General features: G+C 44.5%; 1 protein-coding gene across 1 annotated transcript in view; it reads right to left on the reverse strand.

Moving 5' to 3' along the window:
• Positions 1–12,922, reverse strand: part of FA2H (fatty acid 2-hydroxylase) — a 55,817-nt gene extending 42,895 nt beyond the window's left edge. Inside the window, exon 1 of the mRNA XM_032231084.1 lies at positions 12,647–12,922. Coding sequence (XP_032086975.1) covers positions 12,647–12,922 — 276 coding nt within the window. The remainder of the gene's footprint in view (positions 1–12,646) is intronic.
• Positions 12,923–22,670: the final 9,748 nt, after the last annotated feature.

Raw genomic sequence — 22,670 nt, forward strand, 5'->3', positions numbered from 1 at the left:
ATGAGACCGAACAATGCAGAAGAGCTGAAGGCCGCTATTGAAGCATCCTGGTCTTCCATAACACCTCAGCAGTGCCACAGGCTGATAGCTTCCATGCCACGCCGCATTGAGCCAGTAATTGCTGCAAAAGGGGCCCAAACCAGTACTGAGTACATATGCATGCTTATACTTTTCAGAGGTCCGATATTGTTCTATGTACAATCCTTGTTTTATTGATTGCATGTAATATTCTAATTTTCTGAGATTGTGGATTTGAGTTTTCATGAGCTGTACGCCATAATCATCACAATTATGACAAATCAACGGCTTGAACTATCTTGCTTTGCATGTAATGAGTCTATCTCATATATTAGTTTCACCTTTTAAGGTTGCATTACTGAAATAAATGAACTTTAGCATGATATTCTAATTTTTGAGTTTCACCTGTAGATTAGCTAAGAAGCAGAAAATCTGATAATTCTGGCTAATACAAATCGTGCGTCACAGCTGATCATCAGCCAGCTGATCGTTGGAAATACTGATTCACCCAAAGTGGTAGCATTTTACTACTGTGTGGGCGAACGGGTCTGAACCAATAGCATTTTCACTCGTCCCAGGTATGACGGATTCCGAATCAAAGCAGCCCTTTTCAGGAAGATAAGCAAACCTGAACCCAAGTTAGAAACTGGATGCACTTCATGGTTCAAGTACCACAAAAAACTAGGTCACACATCATGTTGTGGTGGCGCAGTGGTTTAGAGTACAGTATTGCAGGCTACTTCTGCTGACCGCTGACTGCCAACAGTTTGGCAGTTCAAATCTCAACAGGCTTAAGCTTGACTCAGCCTTCCATCCTTCCGAGGTGGGTAAAAAAAGAACCGAGATTGTTGGGGGCAAATAGGCTGACTCTGTAAGCCCCTTAGAGAGGGCTGGAAAAGCAATGTGAAGCTGTATATGTCTATTGCTATCTTCCTTCCTTCCTTCCTTCCTTCCTTCCACAATGATTAGAATGCAGTATTGCAGGCTAACTCTACCCAAATCCCACCAGGCTCAAGATTGATTCAGCCTTCCGTCTTCCAAGATTAGTAAAATGAGACCCAGATTGTTGAGGGCAAATAGGCTGATTCTGTACAGCGCTTAGAGAGGGCTGTGAAGCACTATGAAGTTGTATATAAGTCTAAGTGCTAGTGCTATTGCTACGTTAGGCCAAATTGGCAAGCCACATTTTGACTGAATGTAATGTATGAAGCCAGCTTCTGGCATCTGTATAACTGACCAGCTTCTCAAAAGACCATATAGGACACCTGTCCTCCTCTACAACCAGAAAAGGTTAACTGTGCCAACCCAGCCAGATTACATGGAGCATTTCCACAGCGCATTTAATCTAGCTACTGATCAACCTATTCCCTGGTTCATACCATACAGTGGCCCCAAAGGGGTTGATTGCCTAAGGCAAATGACCGCAAAATCACCTACTGTGGGTAACTTTAATCACCCAGAAGGTACATTATGTGGATTGAATCTCTGATAGTTATTCTGAATACATCTTGTTCTTCTTTATCTGATATCAGAAATTGTTCTTTAATGTTTCAGAGTATGTGTCTTAGCAACAGAAAGCAATCAGAAATGCATGACCACACATTATAACTCCACTGATTATTATTCAGCTACCTGTTACTTTCCCAAAGTAGCAAACTGTCACGGCAGCAGCCCCCAATTGCAAACATTTTTTAGGCTTTCATCTAGCCCTTTTATTTCATAAACAAAATAAATGTTTAAAATATTTATATACATTTCCCACATAATTTCAGGAAGGATGCACTTTTCCCATATTTCCTAAATTTGTTGGGTAGTACAGTACCCCGTTCCCTGAAAATAAGACCGCCCCAGATAATAAGCCCAATTGGACTTTTGAGCGCATGCACTAAAATAAACCCTCCCTGAAAATATTGCAATACAGCAGCAGCCATGAGGTGACCACGCTTGCCGCCTCCTGCTCCTCAAAAATAATAAGACCTCCCTGAAAATAAGGCCAAGGGCTTATTTGGGGGGTCAAAAGAAAATAAGAGCCTGTCTTATTTTCGGGGAAATAAGATATTTTTCAGTTCCAGAAGAGAAAAGATCATACCAGCCTGCATAACATGGTCTCTTATGGAAACCCTAACTATTTATAAATATAAATAATAAACAAACAAACTAAACTAATTTCCATACATAAATTAGTTTTTCCTAACTGTTTCAATAAACCTTGAATGAGAACCTATATTTTGACTTTCCTGCTGTAAACAAAAACAGAATCAAATCTTCGCCTTCTTTAATTGTGCCTGTACCTGGCTCAACAGCAGTAACTGCCAGAGGGATCTTGGAGTCCTAATGGACAGCTACTTAAGGGTGAGCCAGCCGTGTACTGCGGCTGCCAAAAAGCCAATGCAATCCTAGGCTCAGCAACAGACGCATAGAATCAAGATCACATGAAGGGTTAATACCACTTTATAAGGCCTTGTAAGGCCCCATCTTGGAATACGGCATCCACTTCTGTTCACCATGACACCAAAAGATCTGAGTAAGAATGCAGAGAATAGCAGCAACAGTGATAAGGAGTCAGGTGGCTAAACCGTATGATGAATGGTTCAGAGGATGAGGAATGTTCAGCCCAAGGAAGAGAAGGATTATGGAGAAATGATAGCTGTTTTCCAGCCCTTGAGGACCTGGCACAGAGAAGAGGTGGTCAACCTATTCCCCAATGCACCTGCGGGCAGAACGAGAAGTAACAGTTGGAAACTGACCAAGGAGAGATTCAACCTAGAACTAAGGAGAAATTTCCGGAGCAGGAGAACAATCAGCCACTGGCTTGCCTTCGAAGTTGTGGGAGTTCCATCACTGGAGGCTTTGGAGAAGAGACTGGACAGCAATTTGTCTCAAATGTTATAGGACCATGATGGCAAACCTATGGCACACGTGCCAGAAGTGGCACACAGAGTCAACTCTCTGGGCACGCGAACTGTCGCCTGTTGCTCTTCCAGGTTCCAATGTGTGTGTGCGCTCCAGCCACCTGGCCTTCTGGTTTCTGGCAAGCATGCGTGTGCAAAGATCAGCTGGTTGTGCGCAGAAACCAGAAGAGCAGCTGCCCGGCATGCGCACACCAGGTGGCTGCTCTTCCAAGTTTCTGGCACATGTGCGCATGCACATGCATGCTCCTGTGCCGAAAAGGTTCGCCAACACTGGTATTAGGAGGTTGAACTAGAAGACCTTCAAAGTCCATTCCAGCCCTATGATTTTATGATTCTTGCTGTTTTAGATTTGGTGACTTGTTCTGCAAAGAAGTCTTTTAATTTTCAAAGGTTTTTTGGGGGTGGGTGGGAGGTAATTTGAAAACAACTTGTTCTTAAGAGCCTGACAGCTCTACTGGTTAAGGCTCTGGGTTAGAAAGATGAATCTGAGCTCTCATCCTTATCTTACACCCGGACATCAGCTGGATGACTTTGGACCAGTCCTCCTTCTCTACCAAGAAGGCCACAATGAAAATCTACTTCCAAAAAGCTCCCAAGAAAACCACAGTGACCTTTCATGAAGCTCAGTGTTTCTCCAGCTGGGCAACTTAAGAGAGCACAGCTGGGAATTCTGAAATCCATCCATCTTCAAGTTGCCGAGCTGGAGAATCACTGGTGTAGCTGTAAGGGGCTCTGCCCCAGCCCTCCCGACCAGCGAGTAAAGGATGAGTAAGTAAGAAAGCCTGCTCTGTTGGTCAGCCTTTGCCAAGGGTGGGAGAAAGTCAGTCTCCAAGAAGGAAATGCAAGCACAACAGCGAGGAGCACCAGCTTGAGCCGGAGGCAGACAAGCCGCCCCTTTGGTGCCAGGCGGCAATTGTGCGCTTGAGATGCCTCGTCAACGGGCTCGTAGATTTGCACCACCACTGGCATTTCAAAGGAAGCAGAATAAGAACTTGTTTGTTGAGTTCAGCCGGTTCCTGGGAACTGGCTGGACTTGTTCTGCCAGAGCAGGGACAGGGGAGATGGGGGATTCCAGAGAGGGCACAAAGAGGAAGAAGAGGAAAAGGAGGAGGAGGGGAAAGGGGGCGGTTAGGCACAGGGATTATGACCACAAACATGGAATGAGGCACTCACTGACAAGCAGGTTCCCTGGCATCTTCACCAGGAGAGTAGGGTGTGTGTGCTCAGAGCAGTCTCTTGAATACCGAATAACAGAATTGGGAGGGATCTTGGAGGTCATCTAGTCTAACCTCCCCACCACCATCCAAGCAGACCCTACACTACTTCTGACAGATGGCAGTCTAGTCTCTTCTTGAAAGCCTCCAGTAATGAGCTTCCACAACTTCTGAAGGCAACTTCTGTTCCATTGGTGGATTGTTTTCACGGTCAGAAAATTCCTCCTTATTTCCAGGTTGAATCTCTCTCCTTGGTCAGTTTCCATCCATTATTCCTTGTCTGGGCTTCGGGTGCTGTGGAAAACAGGTGGACCCCTTCCTCTCTGTGGCGCCCCTCAAATATTGGAACGCTGCTATCCTGCCTCCCCTGGGTCCTTCTCTTCACTAGACTAGCCATGCCCAGTTCCTGCAACCATTCATCGTATGTTTTAGCCTCCAGTCCCCTAATCATCCTGGTTGCTCTTCTCTGCATCCTTTCTAGAGTCTCAACATCTCTTTTATAATGTGGTGCCCAAAACTGGATGCAGTATTGTAGGTGTGGTCTTACTAAGGCTTTATAGAGTGGTATTAATACCTCCCTTGATCTCAATTGTATCCCTCAGTTAATGCAACTTAGGATTGCACTGGCTTTTTTGGCTGCCACCCGCACAGAGCTGGCTCACATTTAACTGGTTGTCCACTAAGACTCCACAGTCACTGCTATTAAGCCTGGTTTCTCCCACTCTATGTGTGTCCTTTTGGTTTTTCTTGCCTAAGTGTAAGACTTTACTTTCTCTACATTGAATTTCATTTTGTTAAGGCCCAGTGTTCAAGTCTGTCAAGATTCGTCTGGATCTTGAGCCTATCTTCTAGGGTGTTAGCTATTCCTGCCAGCTTAATATCATCTGCAAATTTGGTAAGTTCCCCTTCTATTCCCTCATCTAAGTCATTTATGAAGATATTGAAGAGTATTGGGTCTAAGACGGAACCTTCTGGTATCTCACTGCTCCCTTCCTTCCATGTAGATGGAAGCATCGTTTAGGACTACTTGTTGAGTACGGTTTGTCAGCCACTGATGAATCCATTTGGTGATGATGTTATCTATCCCACTTTTTTCTTACCAAGAAGTAGTTGTGGTCTACTTTGTCGAATGCCTTGCTGAAGTCGAAGTATATTATGTCCACAGCATTTTGCTGGCCTACTAATTTAGTCACTATGTTAAAGAATGAAACAAACCCGTGCCGACTGCTAGTTATTATTTTGTTCATTTCTAGTTTTGGCAGGTCTGGTTTTTTATTATCTTTTCCAGGATCTTCCCGGGTATTGATGTTAGGCTGATTGGTCTCTAGTTTCCTGGGTCTGTTTCCCCCACTATTTTTTTTGAAGATGGGAACCACATCAGCTCTTTTCCAGTCCTCTGGTAGTTCCCCGGTCCTCCAGGATCTTCTAGCCCAGTGATGGCAAACCAAGTGCCGAAAAGGGAGCGCGTGCCAGGCCCGCAACCTGGAAGAAGAGCATGGACCTGGGAAATGAACTTGTGCACTGGCCAGCTGGTCTTCCAGTTTCTGGCACGCATGTGCAGATGACAATCAGTTGGCTGGCACACATGTGCACGCCGGAAACTGGAAGACCAGCTCTTCCGGTTTCCGGCACTGCCACATGTGCTAAGTCCAGCTGGTTGCCGCGCACTCATGTGCGCCAGAAACAAGGAAAAGGAAAGGGCGATGCTGCGCATGCCGGGCAACATGGCTCTGTGTGCCACTTTGGGCATGTGTGCCATAGGTTCGCCCTCATGGTTCTAGTCTAACCCCCTATACCATTCTGGACAAATGGTTCTCCAGTCTCTTCTTGAAAACTTCCAATGTTGGAGCTCCCAGAATTTCTGAAGGCAACTTTGGTTCCATTGGTTGATTGTTCCCAATGCCAAAACTTTTATCCTGTTCTAAGTGGTACCTCCCTCTGAGCTTCCACCTGCTCCTTCTTGTCCTGCTCTCTGATGCTTTGGAGAGTTTGGAGAGAATCCCTCAGATATTGGAAAACTGCTATTATGTCACCCCTTAATCATTCTCTTTGTTAGACTGGACATACTGAATTGGCCAAGGAACGCAGGATGGCCCACATAGCTGCAACCATCTTTAGTTATTCAGTTCCCAACGTTGCTCCTCTTTTTTCCACACCTCATCTCGTCTGCAGCAAACAACTACTTCTCACACATTTCTGGCAGAATGCTTGTGGTTCTCCCAGAAAAGCAGCTTCTAAACTCAGCCCCCCACAATCCGGAGCCCTCCAGATGTGCAGCAGCCACAGTTCCAAGAATGCTGAGCCAGCCGGATGAGGTTGGGTTGGGTTGGGGACGGGGTGTGTGTGTGTGTTAGGCTGGTTTGTGATTGCAAGTTTATCTGCTCTAGTAGGCATAACTTAACTATCCGTTTCCATTTCATTAATTTCCAGCCAGTAATTATAAGTTCTAATTTTAGACAGTGCATGAATTGTGTAAATTCCCAATTCTGCTCTGACAGCTGCCACAGATGTCTTAGGGTCCACACCCAAAATACATCTCGGGTGCTGAGACTGTGTTTGTTCTAAAACTGTAAACCCCACACCTCAGCTCCATATAGGAGCATGAAGATTTCCTTAGCTTTATATAGTTTGATTAGTGGTAGAGAAAGCTGTAAAGGACTGTGAAGCAGCATATAAGTCTTAAGTGCTATTGCTATCAGCTATCACTGATGTTAGGGACGCGGTGGTTCAGTGGGTAAGATGCTGAGCTTATCGATGAGGAAAGTTGGCAGTTCAACGGTTCGAATCCCTAGCGCCGTGTAACGGAGTGAGCTCCCATTACTTGTCCCAGCTTCTGCCAACCTAGCAGTTCAACAGCATGTTAAAAAAAAATGCAAGTAGAAAAATAGGGACCACCTTTGGTGTGAAGGTAACAGCGTTCCGTGCGCCTTCAGCGTTTAGTCATGCCAGGCACATGACCAGACAAGATCTAAGCAATGTAGTTATACCCATGAAGCTCTCGAAGAATTAACCTTTGTCTGGTCCTCTTTGCATTTGTGTCTCCAAAGTTTGCATGAGCCCCTCTCAGCTGACTTAAAGTCAGTGGCATTGGACATTGCCCTGAAAATGCCCTTTGCTGCCCTCAACTCGTCAGATTGTTTGCCAAAAAAACCTATCTCTTCCTGACCTCAATCAAATCCTATACCTGTTTGATTGAGCCTTTTTCCACGACTGGAAAAATCATGACTTATCAGTTAGCAGAGGTGGGCTCAACAAATCTCAAAAATACCCCTGAGAGCCTGTTTGGTCCAGTGGTTAAGGTACCAGCTAGAGACCTAGTCATACCTTAGCCATGAAAGGTGATTTTGGGCCAGTCCCAGTGTTGAAATTCATTTTTTAAAAATATTGGTTATGTGGGCATGGCAGGGGAAGGATACTGTAAAATCCCCATTCCCTCCCCATTCCCTCCCCATTCCAGGGGAAGGATACTGCAAAATCTCCATTCCCCCCCCACTCCAGGGGAAGGATACTGCAAAATTTCCATTCCCTCCCCACTCCAGGGGAAGGATACTGCAAAATCCCCATTCCCACTCCACTCCAGGGGAAGGATCCTGCAAAATCTCCATTCCCACCCCACTCCAGGGGAAGGTTACTACAAAATCTTGATTCCCACCCCACTCCAGGGGAAGGATACTGCAAAATCCCTATTCCCACCCCACTCCAGGGGAAGGATACTGCAAAATCTCCATTCCCAATCCCACTCTAGGGGAAGGATACTGCAAAATCTCCATTCCCACCCCACTCCAGGGGAAGGATACTGCAAAATCCCCATTCCCACTCCACTACAGGGGAAGGATACTGCAAAATCTCCATTCCCACCCCACTCCAGGGGAAGGTTACTACAAAATCCTGATTCCCACCCCACTCCAGGGGAAGGATACTGCAAAATCCCTATTCCTAGCCCACTCCAGGGGAAGGATACTACAAAATCTCTATTCCCACCCCACTCCAGGGGAAGGTTACTACAAAATCTTGATTCCCACCCCACTCCAGGGGAAGGATACTGCAAAATCTTCATTCCCACCCCACTCCAGGGGAAGGATACTGCAAAATCTCCATTCCCTCCCCACTCCAGGGGAAGGATACTGCAAAATCTCCATTCCTACCCCACTCCAGGGGAAGGATACTACAAAATCCCCATTCCCACTCCACTACAGGGGAAGGATACTGCAAAATCTCCATTCCCTCCCCACTCCAGGGGAAGGATACTGCAAAATCTCCATTTCCTCCCCACTCCAGGGGAAGGATACTGCAGAATCTCCATTCCCACCCCACTCCAGGGGAAGGTTACTACAAAATCCTGATTCCCACCCCACTCCAGGGGAAGGATACTACTAAATCTCCATTCCCACCCCACTCCAGGGAAGGTTACTACAAAACCTTGATTCCCACCCCACTCCAAGGGAAGGATACTGCAAAATCCCTATTCCCACCCCACTCCAGGGGAAGGATACTGCAAAATCTCCATTCCCAATCCCACTCTAGGGGAAGGATACTGCAAAATCTCCATTCCCACCCCACTCCAGGGGAAGGATACTGCAAAATCCCCATTCCCACTCCACTACAGGGGAAGGATACTACAAAATCTCCATTTCCACCCCACTCCAGGGGAAGGTTACTACAAAATCCTGATTCCCACCCCACTCCAGGGGAAGGATACTGCAAAATCCCTATTCCTAGCCCACTCCAGGGGAAGGATACTACAAAATCTCCATTCCCACCTCACTCCAGGGGAAGGTTACTACAAAATCTCCATTCCCACCCCACTCCAGGGGAAGGTTACTACAAAATCTTGATTCCCACCCCACTCCAGGGGAAGGATACTACAAAATCTCCATTCTCACCCCACTCTGGGGCCAGTCAGAGGAGGTATTTATCGGTTCCCCGAACTACTCAGAATTTCTGCTACCGGTTCTCCAAAACCTGTGAGAATCTGCTGAATTTCACCCCTAGCCAGTCTCCCTCTCTCTCTTAGCTCAACTCACCCTACCAGGTTGTTGTTGTGGGGCAAACAGGATGAGGAAGATAAACCAACAAACAAATAAACAATGACATGCTAACCCAAGCAATTGTAGGGGAAGGAGGCAGAGGCAAGGGGCAGAAATATCACACAATAAAGCAGGGGAACAGAACTGGTAAGCGAGGCGGCGATGCAGCTAATCATTGGTAGAACCAAGTTTGTTGCTGCTGTCGCCTGTGTTAAGCCTTTCCATGTTTTCCTTAGCAAAGATCGGCCTGCACTCCACCCAGCTCACGTGGCTATAGCAGGCAAAATAAGCTGGTCCTTAACTTCGATAAATCAAAAATTTTACTTTTTGCTAAAAGACCAAGCCATTACTCCTGGCAAATAGAAGGATATAGTTTGGAACAGGTTAGAACATTTAGATACCTTGATGTGGTTTTCCACTCTCTAGGGACATGGAAGGCACACCTGGACCACACATTGTAAGTAGCCATTAGGTCCTCAAATGCAATCAAACATTTCTTTTACACAAGTGGAGGTCAGTTAGTACCTGCTTCCTTAAAACTTTTTGAGGCCAAAACATTGGCACAAATTCTTTACGGGGCACAACAGGAATCCTTGCAAAGAGAGACTTGTTAGAAACCATACAAACTAAATTCCTGCGAGCCATCTTAGCCGCACCCAATGGAACTCCAAATGCCCAGTTAAGAATTGAGACAGGCATGCCTCAAATTCAGGTAGGAGCCTGGAAGATGATGATCATTTATTGGCTTAAAATGCATTTCGTCCAAAGGGACTGTCCCCACTAGTGTTGACTGACAATTTCCCATCCCCCTGGAAACAGGCAATTGATCACAGGCTGGGCTCTTATGGGCTCTCAACATAATTCTTAATGTCCCTAGGCTTTGAGCAAGCAAAGCAAGTAGTAATTAATAGAATGAGGGACATGGAGTTCCAAGAAGAACTAAACAGTTGCCTCTCCACAGTAGGGACAGAATCAAACAGGGAGTGTGGGAATCGGCAAGATATCTAAATGACCTGATCTCCCCAAAACAAAGAATAGCTTTCTTCAGAGCCAGATTTAGCATTCTTCCTTCAGCACTCCCCCAGGGCAGGTATAAGAGAACACCTATAGAAAAACGGGTTTGTATATGTGGTAAAGGAGAAGTGGAAGATAATTCACATGTTCTATTACACTGTGAGCTATACAGAGCTTGTAGGTCTGCACATATTTTCCCCTTATTAGAGAGATTACCAGGGAGGGCAGACAATTTTTATATAGGCTTTCTCCTCCAGGACACTAACCCGGTTACCACGTATGCAGTGGAAAAGTTCTGTTCTACTGCAATGTCCATAAGAAAAAAATTGGCTACGGAAGTATAGTTGTCATCTTATACCAATTATCTGGACATACTTTTTCACAATCTTTGGACCATTATATTATTATCCACTTCTAATGACAATACTTTTTAATTATATTTTAATGTTAGTATTTTTGATATAGTGTAAAAACTAATGTGTATTGCTGGTCTTTGACCGTAATAAAGATTTTACTACTTACTTACACCCAACTTTACCCTTTACCTGAACCGAAAGGAAATGAACTCTGAACTAAATAGATAGTCTGATACATCCCTTGGCCTGAAGTGGGTGTACACAGCAGATACATACAACAAGGAAAGGGCCGCAGGTAGACAGCAAAGTCAAAAGAACGCACCAGGAGAAGCCACAGAAAGCCACACCCATGATGCCACCAAGATGATGGCAATGCATCAGGAGTCGAGCTTCAATGAAGATGATTTTGCTTCCCCCCTCCTCCTTATTGTGCAATTTTTCATCATCTCAAAAAGGCCCCCAGCACCAACTTTCATGGACTACACCCATGCAACAGGTAAATAAAATATTACCCTGGGAAGCATCTGCCACTCCACCTACCTAGCGATGGATCTATCCTTGATATTGTTACTTTGAAAGGGAGTGGGTGAAAAAGAGCACAATAGGTTTCTAAGACATTCAAGCACTAAAACTTTGCTTTCAGGTGTTGCCATGCATAAAACAAACCTTGGGTATGATGCTCACATTTTTCACTGACATGCAACATGGTGAGGGTTTCTGATTTCACAAGGACCATTTTTTTTTTGTTCTTCCAAGCTATCTGGCAACATAACCTCTCCCTTTGACTTTTAATTTCTTCTTGGCCAAACTTCCTTTCTATTCTCTCTCTCTCTCCTTGGCAGTGGAGGACGGAGTAGAAAAGTCACCCACTAAACTTAGAAGTCTACTAAACTGGAGTTTTCTTTCGTCCCCAGAGAGAAGTCTCCAGCACAATTTTCATGGCCAAAATTGGCTCAATGGAAGCTCCCCAGAAAATAGAAAGACTAGATTAGTGGGGGGCATCAGCTGAGCCCGTTCAGAAGAAACAGAACAAAACAGCAAAGGTGGCCTGAACCACTTTGAACTGCTGCTGGGTCTGAAATTGAAAACCCTTGAGATAAACAGGTGTCCACGCTCACCTACCACGGCACACAGGATAAACTCTGCAAAATTGTACAGGTACCATACCCAGCACCCATCGTGCACAGCCAATCCTGACTGGGGGTGGATGGAATCTGGAGTTTTTCTCTCTTGGAGAGGGGTTCTAAGCAGCTCAAGGATGACCTAGCCTTCTGTCCTTCCGAGGTGGGTAAAACGAGGACCCAGATTGTTGGGGGCAATAGGCTGACTCTATAAACCGCTTAGAGAGGGCTGTGAAGCACTGAAGCAGCATATAAATCTAAGTGATATTGTTATTGCTATTCTTTCCCACATAAAGCGACATATAAGTCTAAGTATTATTGCTATTCTTTCCCACTTAAAGCAACATATAAGTCTGTGTTATTGCTATTCTTTCCCACATAAAGCAACATATGTCTAAGTGTTATTGCTATTCTTTCCCACATAAAGCGAGGTATAAATCTAAGTTATTGCTCTTCGTCCCCCATAAGGCGACATATAAGTCTAAATGCCATTGCTAATGCTTCCAGGCTATCAGAAGCTACTTCAGGCATCGGTTTTGGTTAACTGGTTAATTACGGCTCTGAGTTCAAGAAGCGCCTACAGGGGTGGAGGGACCGTCGGACCCTCCCGAAGGCTGGAGCGCCCCTGCCAGCCGTGGACTTCAACTCCCAGCATCCCCCCGGGCATCTTGGCCCCTGACGGCAGACGAAGCCCTCGCGCCCCAAAAGGGCCCTCCTGAGCAAGGCCGAAACGGCGGCTGAGGCGGCGGGGACTGAGGGACGAGACAGCCCGGCCCTTTTCGGCCGCTCTTTGCCCCCCGCGGCTCTTCCCCGCTTACTGCGGGGTTTTCGCTCCCGCGGCCGAAAGACGAGCCGGGCTCGGCAGCCTGACGTGGGGGCGCGCACTGCCTTCGCCCCGCGGCGGGACAGCCCGCAGCCTCGCCCAGCAGCCCGCAGGAGCCCCGGGAGTGAGTGCGCGCCCTTGCCCCGCCCGACGCCCGTTACCTGCTCTGCCTCCCCGTCGGCCTCCAGCTCGCCCAGATAGTACTGCTGGAGCCATCGGCGCGCGTTGGCCGAGTGCCGGTGCGGCGGGCCGTCCAGCGCGGCGCTCACGTCGGTGCCAGCCCGCTCCAGCAGCACCTGCTGCCCGCCCGGGTGGAGGCGCACGAAGGCGCTGAGGTCGTAGAGGCGGCGGCCGGTCAGCACCAGGCAGGCGCCCTGGGCGCAGCCGGCGCTCAGCTCGGCACGGCTGAAGGAGCGACTGGTTGGTCTGGCGGCCATCGAGGAACGTCTGGCGAGGATTCGGTTGCGCTGGCCGGGCACCTGCTAGCCTCACGGCTGTGCGCCCGCCCCGCTCCGCCCCCGACGGCGCCGCCCCTCCGCCGAAGCATCGCGCCCGCTGCCAGCCCGCCCCCGCCGCCAGTGGCCGGGCCGTCGAGCGAGGGAAAGGGGCCTCTGAGCGCGCGCAGAGTGCCGCCGCTTCCCCTGGCGGGAGCATCTCCAAAACGGCGAGGGGATACAAGCCACCCCAACCCACTGCCCTGAGGCGGACCACGCCCTCCCCGCCCAGGCTTCCCCGCAAGAGCGCTGCCTCATTCTTAGAAGAAGCTGGAAGGGACCTTGGAGGTCTTCTAGTCCAGCCACCTGATCAAACAGGAGATCCTGTGCAATTTGACACAAGTGGCCGTCTCAACTCTTCTTAAAAAAAAACCGTGATGGAGCAGCGCCCACAATTTCTGGTGGCCAACTGTTCCACTGTTTAATTGTCCTCCCTGTTAGGAAGTTTCTCCTTAATTCCAGGTTGCTTCTCTCCTTGGTTAGTTTCCATCCATTATTCATCTTCCCTTCGGGTGCTTTGGAGAATAACCTTTCTTTGTGGCAGCCCCTCAAGGACTGAAAGGCTGCTCTCGTGGCACCCCTAATTCTTCTTTTCTCTAGACTCAAGTCACCAGCCAGACCCAAGACCCGCAGCCCTTCTTCGTATGTTTTAGCCTCCAGGCCTGCGATCGTCTTATTCGCACGACGCGCGGCTGAGCCATTCGGGGAGAGGGACGAGGTGGCGTAACGCAGCCGCTCAAGAGCCCGAACACGCGAAGCAGCCGGGAACCGACGGACTCAGCGGTGATGCAACGGCTCGGGATGAAGCGAGAGGGCTCTTAGATCGGGCCGGCTGGACGGCTGCGGGAGAGGATGGCTGGGCCCCCGGCCTGCGAACAGTGAAGCCCGGTCCGCAGAGCGCCGCGAGCCTCCACCCTTACAATGTTCCCGGCGTGAGAATCTCCCGACTTCAGCCTGCCTGGGAAGATCCCCTGCGCAGTTTCCCCACGAGGGACGCCTTCTCCCCGGGTGTCTCAATTGAGCCCGAGAACGGGCGGGAGGTCCCGGGACCAGGAGCCTACCTCACAGGGGTGTTGTTAGGGAACAAGGGAGGAGGGAGCGCTCTCGAGCTCTCTGCTTCCTTGAGATCCTGAATCAAAAGCAAGGTGGGTTTTATCTAATGAATGAACGTTGTCATCTAGAGGAGGGAAGGAAACGGTGTAGGATCCCCTGCTTCAGGAGGGGGTTGGACTAGAAGACCTCCAAGGTCCCAGCTCTATTCTGATTGATTGAAATAAGAAATCTCGGGACATCACAGCTGCCCAACAGGATTGTCTTCTTTAGAAGCTCCCGTGCTCTCCGCCCTTAGAATGACTTTATTGTCACTTTGAATGTTCAGTAATCAACGTTAAAATGAAACCCCTAAAAAGGGCACAACCCCGTTCACAGCTCCATCCTTTCCCCTCCTTGCTTGGCCTCTTCCTCAGCCCCTCTTCTTCCTTTGAAGCCCAGCCAAGGAGTCCCTCAAAGCCCTGTAAAATCTGTGAAGTTTTCTCCCCTTTACCTGGGAAGTAATGGCCCATTTCATGGCGGTCTTCTTGTCTGATCTATCTCTATATCCATTTATCTATCCATCCATCCATCCATCCATTTATCTCTCTCTCTCTCTCTCTCTCTCTCTCTCTCTCTCTCTATATATATATATATATATATATATATATATATATATATATATATATATATATATATATATATATATATAAAATGTATATGTATATGTATATGTATATGTATATGTATCAATTTACCTATCCATCTATCCATTTATCCGTCCATCTCGATCTATCTATCCCTATCTCTGTGTCCATTTATCTATCCATGTATCCCTGTATCCCTCCATCCATCCATCATCTATCTATCTATCTATCTATCTATCTATCTATCTATCTATCTATCTATCTATCTATCTTTATCCATCCATCTATCCATATCTATCTACGTATCTTTCCATTTATCTATCCATTTATCCATCCATCCATCTATATCTATTTATCTATCTATATCCCTCTATCTCTAAATTCACCTATCTCTATATCCATCCATTTATCTATCCATCCATTTATCTATCCATCCATTTATCTTTCTTTCTTTCTTTCTTTTTCCCTTTCTTTCTTTTTCTTTCTATCTATCAATTTATCTATCCATTTATCCATCCATATCTATCTATCTAGCTAGCTAGCTAGCTAGCTATCTATTTTATCTCTGTATCCATTTATCTATCCATCTATCAATTTATCCATCCATCTCCCTATCTATCATCTGATATTGGATCAAAGCGATGGCCTGGTTCACTCAATTTTCTAATCAGTGGCTGGAGTCCTTCAAGATGTCTCCCCTCCCCACCCCAGTGCAGACCTTGCTTTAGGTTTCCTGCTGGGCTTTGAAGGGGCTGCCACGCAAGGTTCTCTTCGAACACACCCTGCCTTTTTCAAGGACCAGAAAGGAATCCAAACGCCCCTTCTGATGGCCTGATGTGATACCCGGATTCACATGGCAGGTTTCTACCCATGGCCACCTCACCAAGCATGCCTAGGCTAACTTTCTTTTATCTTCATCTACCCATGGCCACCTCACCAAGCATGTAATTGCACAGTAATTAATTGCAATGAGTCGTGAGCTCAGCTGTAATTAATTTTATATACGCCTCACAGTGTCCATGCCTCATATTTCGTAGAACTATTATTTCCTTTGTGGGACAAATTGTGGCCATCAGTAGGATTTAGGTGCATTGTGGAGATATACAAAGCGATATTGGAGACACCCTGTTCAGACTGCTCCACCTTTTCAGAGGAAAAAGACATAAACACTGCATGAGGGCTGTGGAAAACCAGGCGTGTCACAGAACAAAGGAACAAACAGATGTCAACCCATCGCACATGTTAGGGTCTTACCCAGGTATGTTCCCAAGAAAAAATGTGAAGAGTAGTGATGCTTACCTAACAGTGGGAGCCACTCCGAATCCCAGCAGATAAATCTTTAGGACATGCTCCCATAGGACCTGCCATTCTTGGTCAAATTGTGCTTTTGAGGTAGATTTGATCCCAGTTCAGAGAGAAGGTGATGTACAGACCACTCCATCTGCCAGGATGTAGTTTTAGAACGAGAGCCATGTTAATGTGACAAAAAAATATCATCAAAGTTGACACCTTTTAAGAAAGCGTATTAATCAACACAGAGGGTGTCAAGAGTCCTTCATTTTTCCAAACTAACTCTGGAGGGCAGTCATGGCTTGGTTTATAAACACTGTCAAGCAAGAAACCTTGATCAACCATATACGCTGCCTCATTTTGGCCAGTTGTGTAAAATGATGGGTTTACAATGCAAAGTTTTATGGGGCTTTTGCCAACGGAGGTTTATTGCCCAACAATTAGAAAATGTGGGTGTGATTTTCACATACATATTTTTTATTAAGGAGGTGCTCCTGAGATTGGCTTTATCTGGAATTCACAGTCCAACAGAATAACAGTTGTAAGGGACCTTGGAGGTCTTCTAGTCCAGCCCCCTGCTCAAGAGGAGACAAGATACACAACTGGGCATTTTCCAGGATTTTTACCGGTGTTGCATTTTTCCTCCCTGCTGCCAAATCTTCACTTTTTGTTTTTCATTGGATATTTTATTTCATTTTCATTTTCCTTTATACAATCACTTAAATACTGTGCAGTTAAAAAAAGGCAATAAACACAACTCATAACACTTCTATCCTTCATACACCCTTTCTTCTACCCCTCCAACTTTCATTTCTCCCCTCCAACAATCCCCTCTTCTACTTCCCCTCCCCCTCAACCATTCCTTTCTCCCCTTCCCACCATCTCACCCTCCTTACATTCCCTTCTCACTCCCTCTTAATTCCTCCCTCTTCTTTCCCTCTGCTCCTCACTTCGGAGTATTTTTACTATTCATTGGTCTATTCGTTTTGTAATTTACACTAAAATTATAAGAGAAAAAAAAATTAAAGGAAAGGAAAAAAGAAAGAAAGAAAAAAAAAAGCAACAGTATCCAAGTGCATTCATTGTTTTAAAAATTGAATTTATATTTCCACCCTCCCCCCCCTCCCCCCCATAAACCCCCTTCCCAGACCCCCTTCCGACTTCCCAGATCCCATTCCCGACATCGTTCCTTATCAAGCAAAGTCTGGAGTATATTGAAACCAAGTAGATTAGAAGCTAAAAAAAAATTAAAAAAAAAATTAAAAAATTAAAAAGAAAGGGGAAAAAGACCCCCCCAAAAAAAGAGAAATCAATAAAATCTCTACCTTAAGCTCAGCTTCCCATCATTATTAACATTTAAGCAATGTGCATCATTCCTAGTCTCAATTAATTTATTACTTGCAGGATTTCAAACTATGTTAAAACCAAGTGAGTTAATCAAATAAAATTCTACTCTAGCTAGGGACCTTATCTCTTTATCTAAATATGTATCCATTTCCAAACCTTTAATATATCCCTTTTACCTCTTTCTCTATAAAGCAACTTAAACACCTCAAATATTTCTCTCGGTTTCTGTTCCAACTCCTCTCATCCTGCCTCTACCCGTGTCCATATATATATATTATTATCATCCGTACACCTCCCCTATTTGCTCTGCCTTCCTTCAAGCTCCCTGAGTATATTCTTCCAAACATTATGTTCAAATAAAAATTACTATAAAAGTCAACTTACTTTCTGGCTCAAAATAAGCTCTAATTAAACCTTCACTACCCTCCCATCTGCGCCACCCTTCCCAACTCAATTCAACCTAAACCACAATCCGAAAGCATCACAATCTCCGCCTTCCTCACCCTAGAGAATAAAACATAAGCAGTTTATGTAAAAGTTCCAAGTTGTCTATCAAGTCTTTTTTTTTAAGTCCCATACAATATAATTTCCGAGGCGATCAGCATTGTTTCTTACAGCCTTAATGTCTCTTGATCGGTATACCGCTATGCCATTTTCTACAAGATATAGTCACAGAGTATTATTTAAGTTAAGATTAAGCAAATGTTTTGGAAGCATAACTAAATCCTTGTTCTCCGCTCTGCTGCCCTTCCGAAGGGGAAAAACGATAGCTCCCGCCTTGTAGTTGTGTGATTGGTTGTTTCTCTTGTACTTCTCCTTGTATTTGTCCAAGTCCGGGTAATTCAGGAAGTCCCGCCTTTAAAATCTTATGATAAAAGTCTCGGGCTTCACAAGCTGAGTTGAGGCGATGTTTCTGATCGTCAAGTGTGACTGTAATACCAAATGGCGCCTCCCATCTGTACTGTATCTGATTATCTCTAAGTTCTTTAGTTTAAAAAGCATAGTCTCTCCTGGCTTTTAACATCTGGGGTGGCACCTCTTTAAAAACGATCAAATCCTGTCCATCAATTCGCAGCCTGTTGTTGTAGAACTCTTGTAGTATCGCGTTTCTGGATTCTTTTGTAGCAAAATATATAACCACATCTCTCGGAAGCTGTCTCTGTTTTGCTGTCCACGAATTATGGCGGTAAATTTTTTGGATCTGCCAATCAAAGTTGAGTCCCGGACCTCCCACCACACGACTGAAAGCCTCAAAAAAGGTCTGCTTCAAATTCTCCTGTTCGTTTTCACGCAATCCCCTAACTCTTATTGCAAACGCAGTCTTTTTATAATTTGTCATAACAAGTTGTTTCTCTGTCTTTTCAACTTCCTGTTGCAACTTTTCGATTTTAGATGTCAGATTAAAATTGTCTTGTTCCAAAAGTTCCAATTTATCCTCCATTCCTGCCATGTAATCTGTCATCACGGTTATAACTCCGATAGTATCCTCCCTTGTTTGGGCAATCTTGGCATCAAGTTTATCACATAGTTCCGAAATAAATTGCATTATTTCCTCTCTAAATTCTCTGAGAGTTTCAAAAAGAAATTCTTTCGTTAACAGATCTCCAGTAGGGGGCGTAGAAGGCAAAGACTGTGGCTTTATAGCGATTACTTGGGATGTATTGTTAAGAAAACGCTTAGAATTTTTTGACTTGGGAGCCATTATAAAAGAACAAAAGCGAACAAACAAAGTCTCTGCACACCTTGATTTGCAATAAAATACTTTGAGTAAACTTTGGCAATTAGTAAAGAGAAGTCTTCAGAAAAACAGGGCTGATTAAGTATATCAACTGCGAAGGCTATAAAATCGCCATTTTGAAAAACAGTTAAACAGAGGAGTTTTTTATAAAATTGAAGCTGGTATTTTAAATAATAATAAACAAAAAAGGTTTTCAGGAATGGTCGCTGCCCGGACCAATTTTAAATAGCTTAGATTTGTTCTGAGGGGGGAGGACGACCTGCCTTGAGCTGAAAAAAACAGCTGAGAAGATCTGGCTGGAGTAAAAAAAAAAAGCTCAGCTTTGTGTTGAACCTCTTCTCCGTTCACAGCAAAAGACAAAAGGCTGTGAACTTCAAAGAGATTCTAACGACTGAGCTCCTCCCTGCCCCTTTCTGCCTAAAAGGGGAGATATCTATAGATCTTTTAGATCTAAAAGATCTAAAAGATATACAGACCAGAACTCTGAGGGGAGCTCCGTTGAGCCCCCGACGACGACAGCTCCTCCCCCGGAAGTCCAAATCTTCACTTTTTGGAGGAGGTGGGGGGAAATTATCTTAAGTTCAGGGCTGTTCTCCTTTTGGAGTAATACAATGTATTGAAAGTCCTGAAATCAAGTGTATAAAATTCACCTCTCTCTACAGCTAGTCCTCAACTTACAAATTGCCAAAATTTCTGTTGCTGAGTTATTTTTTAAGTGAGGTTTGCCCCTTTTATGACTTTTCTTGCCACAGTTGTTAAGTGAATCACTGCCATTGTTAAGGTAGCAACACGGTTGTTAAATGAAGCAGGTTTCCCCTTTGACTTTGTTTGTCCGAAGGTTGTAAAAGAGGATCCCAAGACCCTCAGACACTGCAGCGGTCATAAGTATGAGTTAGTTGCCAAGGGTCTGAACAGTCATAAGTGTGAATAATGGTCATAGGTCATTTTTTTTAGTGCTGTTGCAACTTTGGACAGTCACAAAGAACCTATCAAAGATTACCTCTATTTTGCTGCCAGAATTCTTGTTCCAAGATTCACCCATTTTATTTTGGTTCCACCACAAAACCGCGGAGGACAAAATCGCGCTCGACGAAAGCGCGCATTTGACGTCATCACAGCGTGACGAAAACATCGTGCTGTGATCGAAAAATGTAAAAAAAAAAGCGAAAACCTTACCCTAACCCCCCCAAACCTAACCCTAAACCTAACCCTTAACCTAACCCTAAATCTAACCCTAAACCTAACCGTTAACGTAACACTAAACCTAACGCTAACCCTTAACCTAACGCTAAACGTAACCCTAACGCTCTAAACCTAACCCTAACCCTTAACCTAACCCTAACCCTAACCCTAACCCTTACCTTTATGTGAATCGGCTTGCTTTAATTTTAATTTTATTTCAATTTTTAATTTTTTTCGTCGCGCTGTGATGACATCACATGCGCGCTTTCGTCGAGCGCGATTTTGTCCTCCGCGGTTTTGACGGGTCACGTTTATTTTTGGCCAAAAGGTCCCAAAGGAAGTATAAAATGTAACTTAAAACAATTTAACAAAATATCTAATAAATATTACATTAAATATTACTTAATATTTTTACTTACTAATACAATATAAATCATTTAAGTACTAAACATTACGTAAAACTGCAACCTCCTGATTTTTTTCTTTTTACTAGAAGCCTTATTTTTATAGCAGTCATTAAAAATTTGGCTGTTGCCACTGTAATTATAGGATTTTCATCAGGAGGTAAAATTTGTACATGCTCAGAAATCTATCTTCCTGGTATGGATTTTAAAATAGGTCAGATAAGTTCTTGCCGAAGACTTACAAAAATTCATTATGGTAAGACTTTAAATAAAAATTGAATTTAATCCTGCACCAGCTCTGACTTTTTATTTAATTATTAATAGTATATGATCATCAAGCAGTCAATATAATGTTGGAATGGTTCCCAGACTATTTCTTCTGCTGATAACTGACAGTCGGGATGAAAATGAGTAAGCCAAACAAGTGATAGTCAACAGAATGCAAACTTCCTGAGCATATAGAAGTGGCACCCAGAGACACATCAAAGGAGATTTGTACTTTCAATAAAAGTCAAATAAAACATTTCCCCATCAGAACAGCAAGTTCACCAAATTAAACATTACTGTGGGCACATTCACACACATACAAAAGACCATCTTTTATGAACCAATAGTGTGTGGCAGCAGCCAAAAAAGCCAATGCGATCCTAAATTGCATTAATTGAGGAATACAATCAAGATCAAGGGAGCTACTAGTACCACTCTATAAAGCCTTAGTAAGGCCACACCTAGAGTACTGCATCCGGTTTTGGTCACCACAGTATAAAAAAGATGTTGAGACTCTAAAAAGAGTGCAGAGAAGAGCAACCAAGAGGATTAGGGGACTGGAGGCTAAAACATACAATGAACTGTTGCAGGAACTGGGCATGGCTAATCTAGGGAAGAGAAGCACCAGTGGAGACAGGATAGCAGTGTTCCGATATTTGAGGGGTTGCCACAAAATTGTAGTAATTTGCTTAGCAGCTGTGGGGGGGATGTAAAATCAATTGAGACTCCCTTAATAACTGCCTTGCTTAGCAACAGAAATTCTAGTCCTAATTGTGATCGTAAATTGAGGATTTCATGTAGCATAATTTGATGTCAACTTATTTATCCGGCTTTTGATAAGGCAGTTCACTTAAATGTAAGCGATTCAAATACTTAGGAAGTTGAAAAAAAGTATCTATGCTATTATAGTTAATTCCAAAAGTTACAGATGGAAACAATGCTTTGGCTTTAGCTCAGGATAATTCCTGAGTTGAATTATCCCATAATTTTTGTTTGATGGCATGCTAATGGCATGTTTCTGGATATTAAATAATCAATAGTGCAAATCTTTTAAGTTGTGTCTTTAAACCACATACTTGGATTTATTTATGGGTTTCCTGAAACAATCCTTTCTTGTTGAAAGCAAATATTTGTAACCAAAATTTAATAAACCTTAGCCAGCCTTTGTTATCAACTGTATTACTCTGTTTCCGAGTTGGCACCTATGCTACTAAAGTAGAATAAAATATGAATTAAAATATAAGAATGAAGACGTGGCATAAAAGGGACAGTTAGAAGCTTGCTTAAAGGGACAGGGAAATGGCATCAGCCTCTAACCACAAGATGCTCCAGCCAACGTCCCTATGTCAAAAGTCCAAACCACAAGGTTCAAATAAAGTTCACTAAAGGCACGTAGTCCATACCTGTATCCCAAGAACAAAAGGAGAAGTAAGACCCCCATCTACTTATAAGGCTTTCCCCCCAAAATAACCAATAAGAAATGAGTTAAGTATTTCCGTGTTGCGCTGCTTTTGAGAATGTATAAGAACGCGTGCTTCGATAATGAAGGTTGTTCGGAATTTCCAATGCTAGCTACGTGCTCGCTTTCTGAACCTGGCTGCCAAATAAACTTCTCCTGTATCCTGAGAAGTCTAAGCTTGTCATTTTCTGCAACAATTCCGTGTATTATAATCAACAAAACATGATCCAAATTGGAGCTCCGTATAAAATTTTAAGAGCCACTTTGGCATTAAAAAGTTTTATTGCAGGTACATATCTTCCTTCTTTTGAGGAAAAATATTGAAGCA

Source organism: Thamnophis elegans, chromosome 14 (assembly GCF_009769535.1).
Source record: "Thamnophis elegans isolate rThaEle1 chromosome 14, rThaEle1.pri, whole genome shotgun sequence".
Taxonomy (NCBI): domain Eukaryota; kingdom Metazoa; phylum Chordata; class Lepidosauria; order Squamata; family Colubridae; genus Thamnophis; species Thamnophis elegans.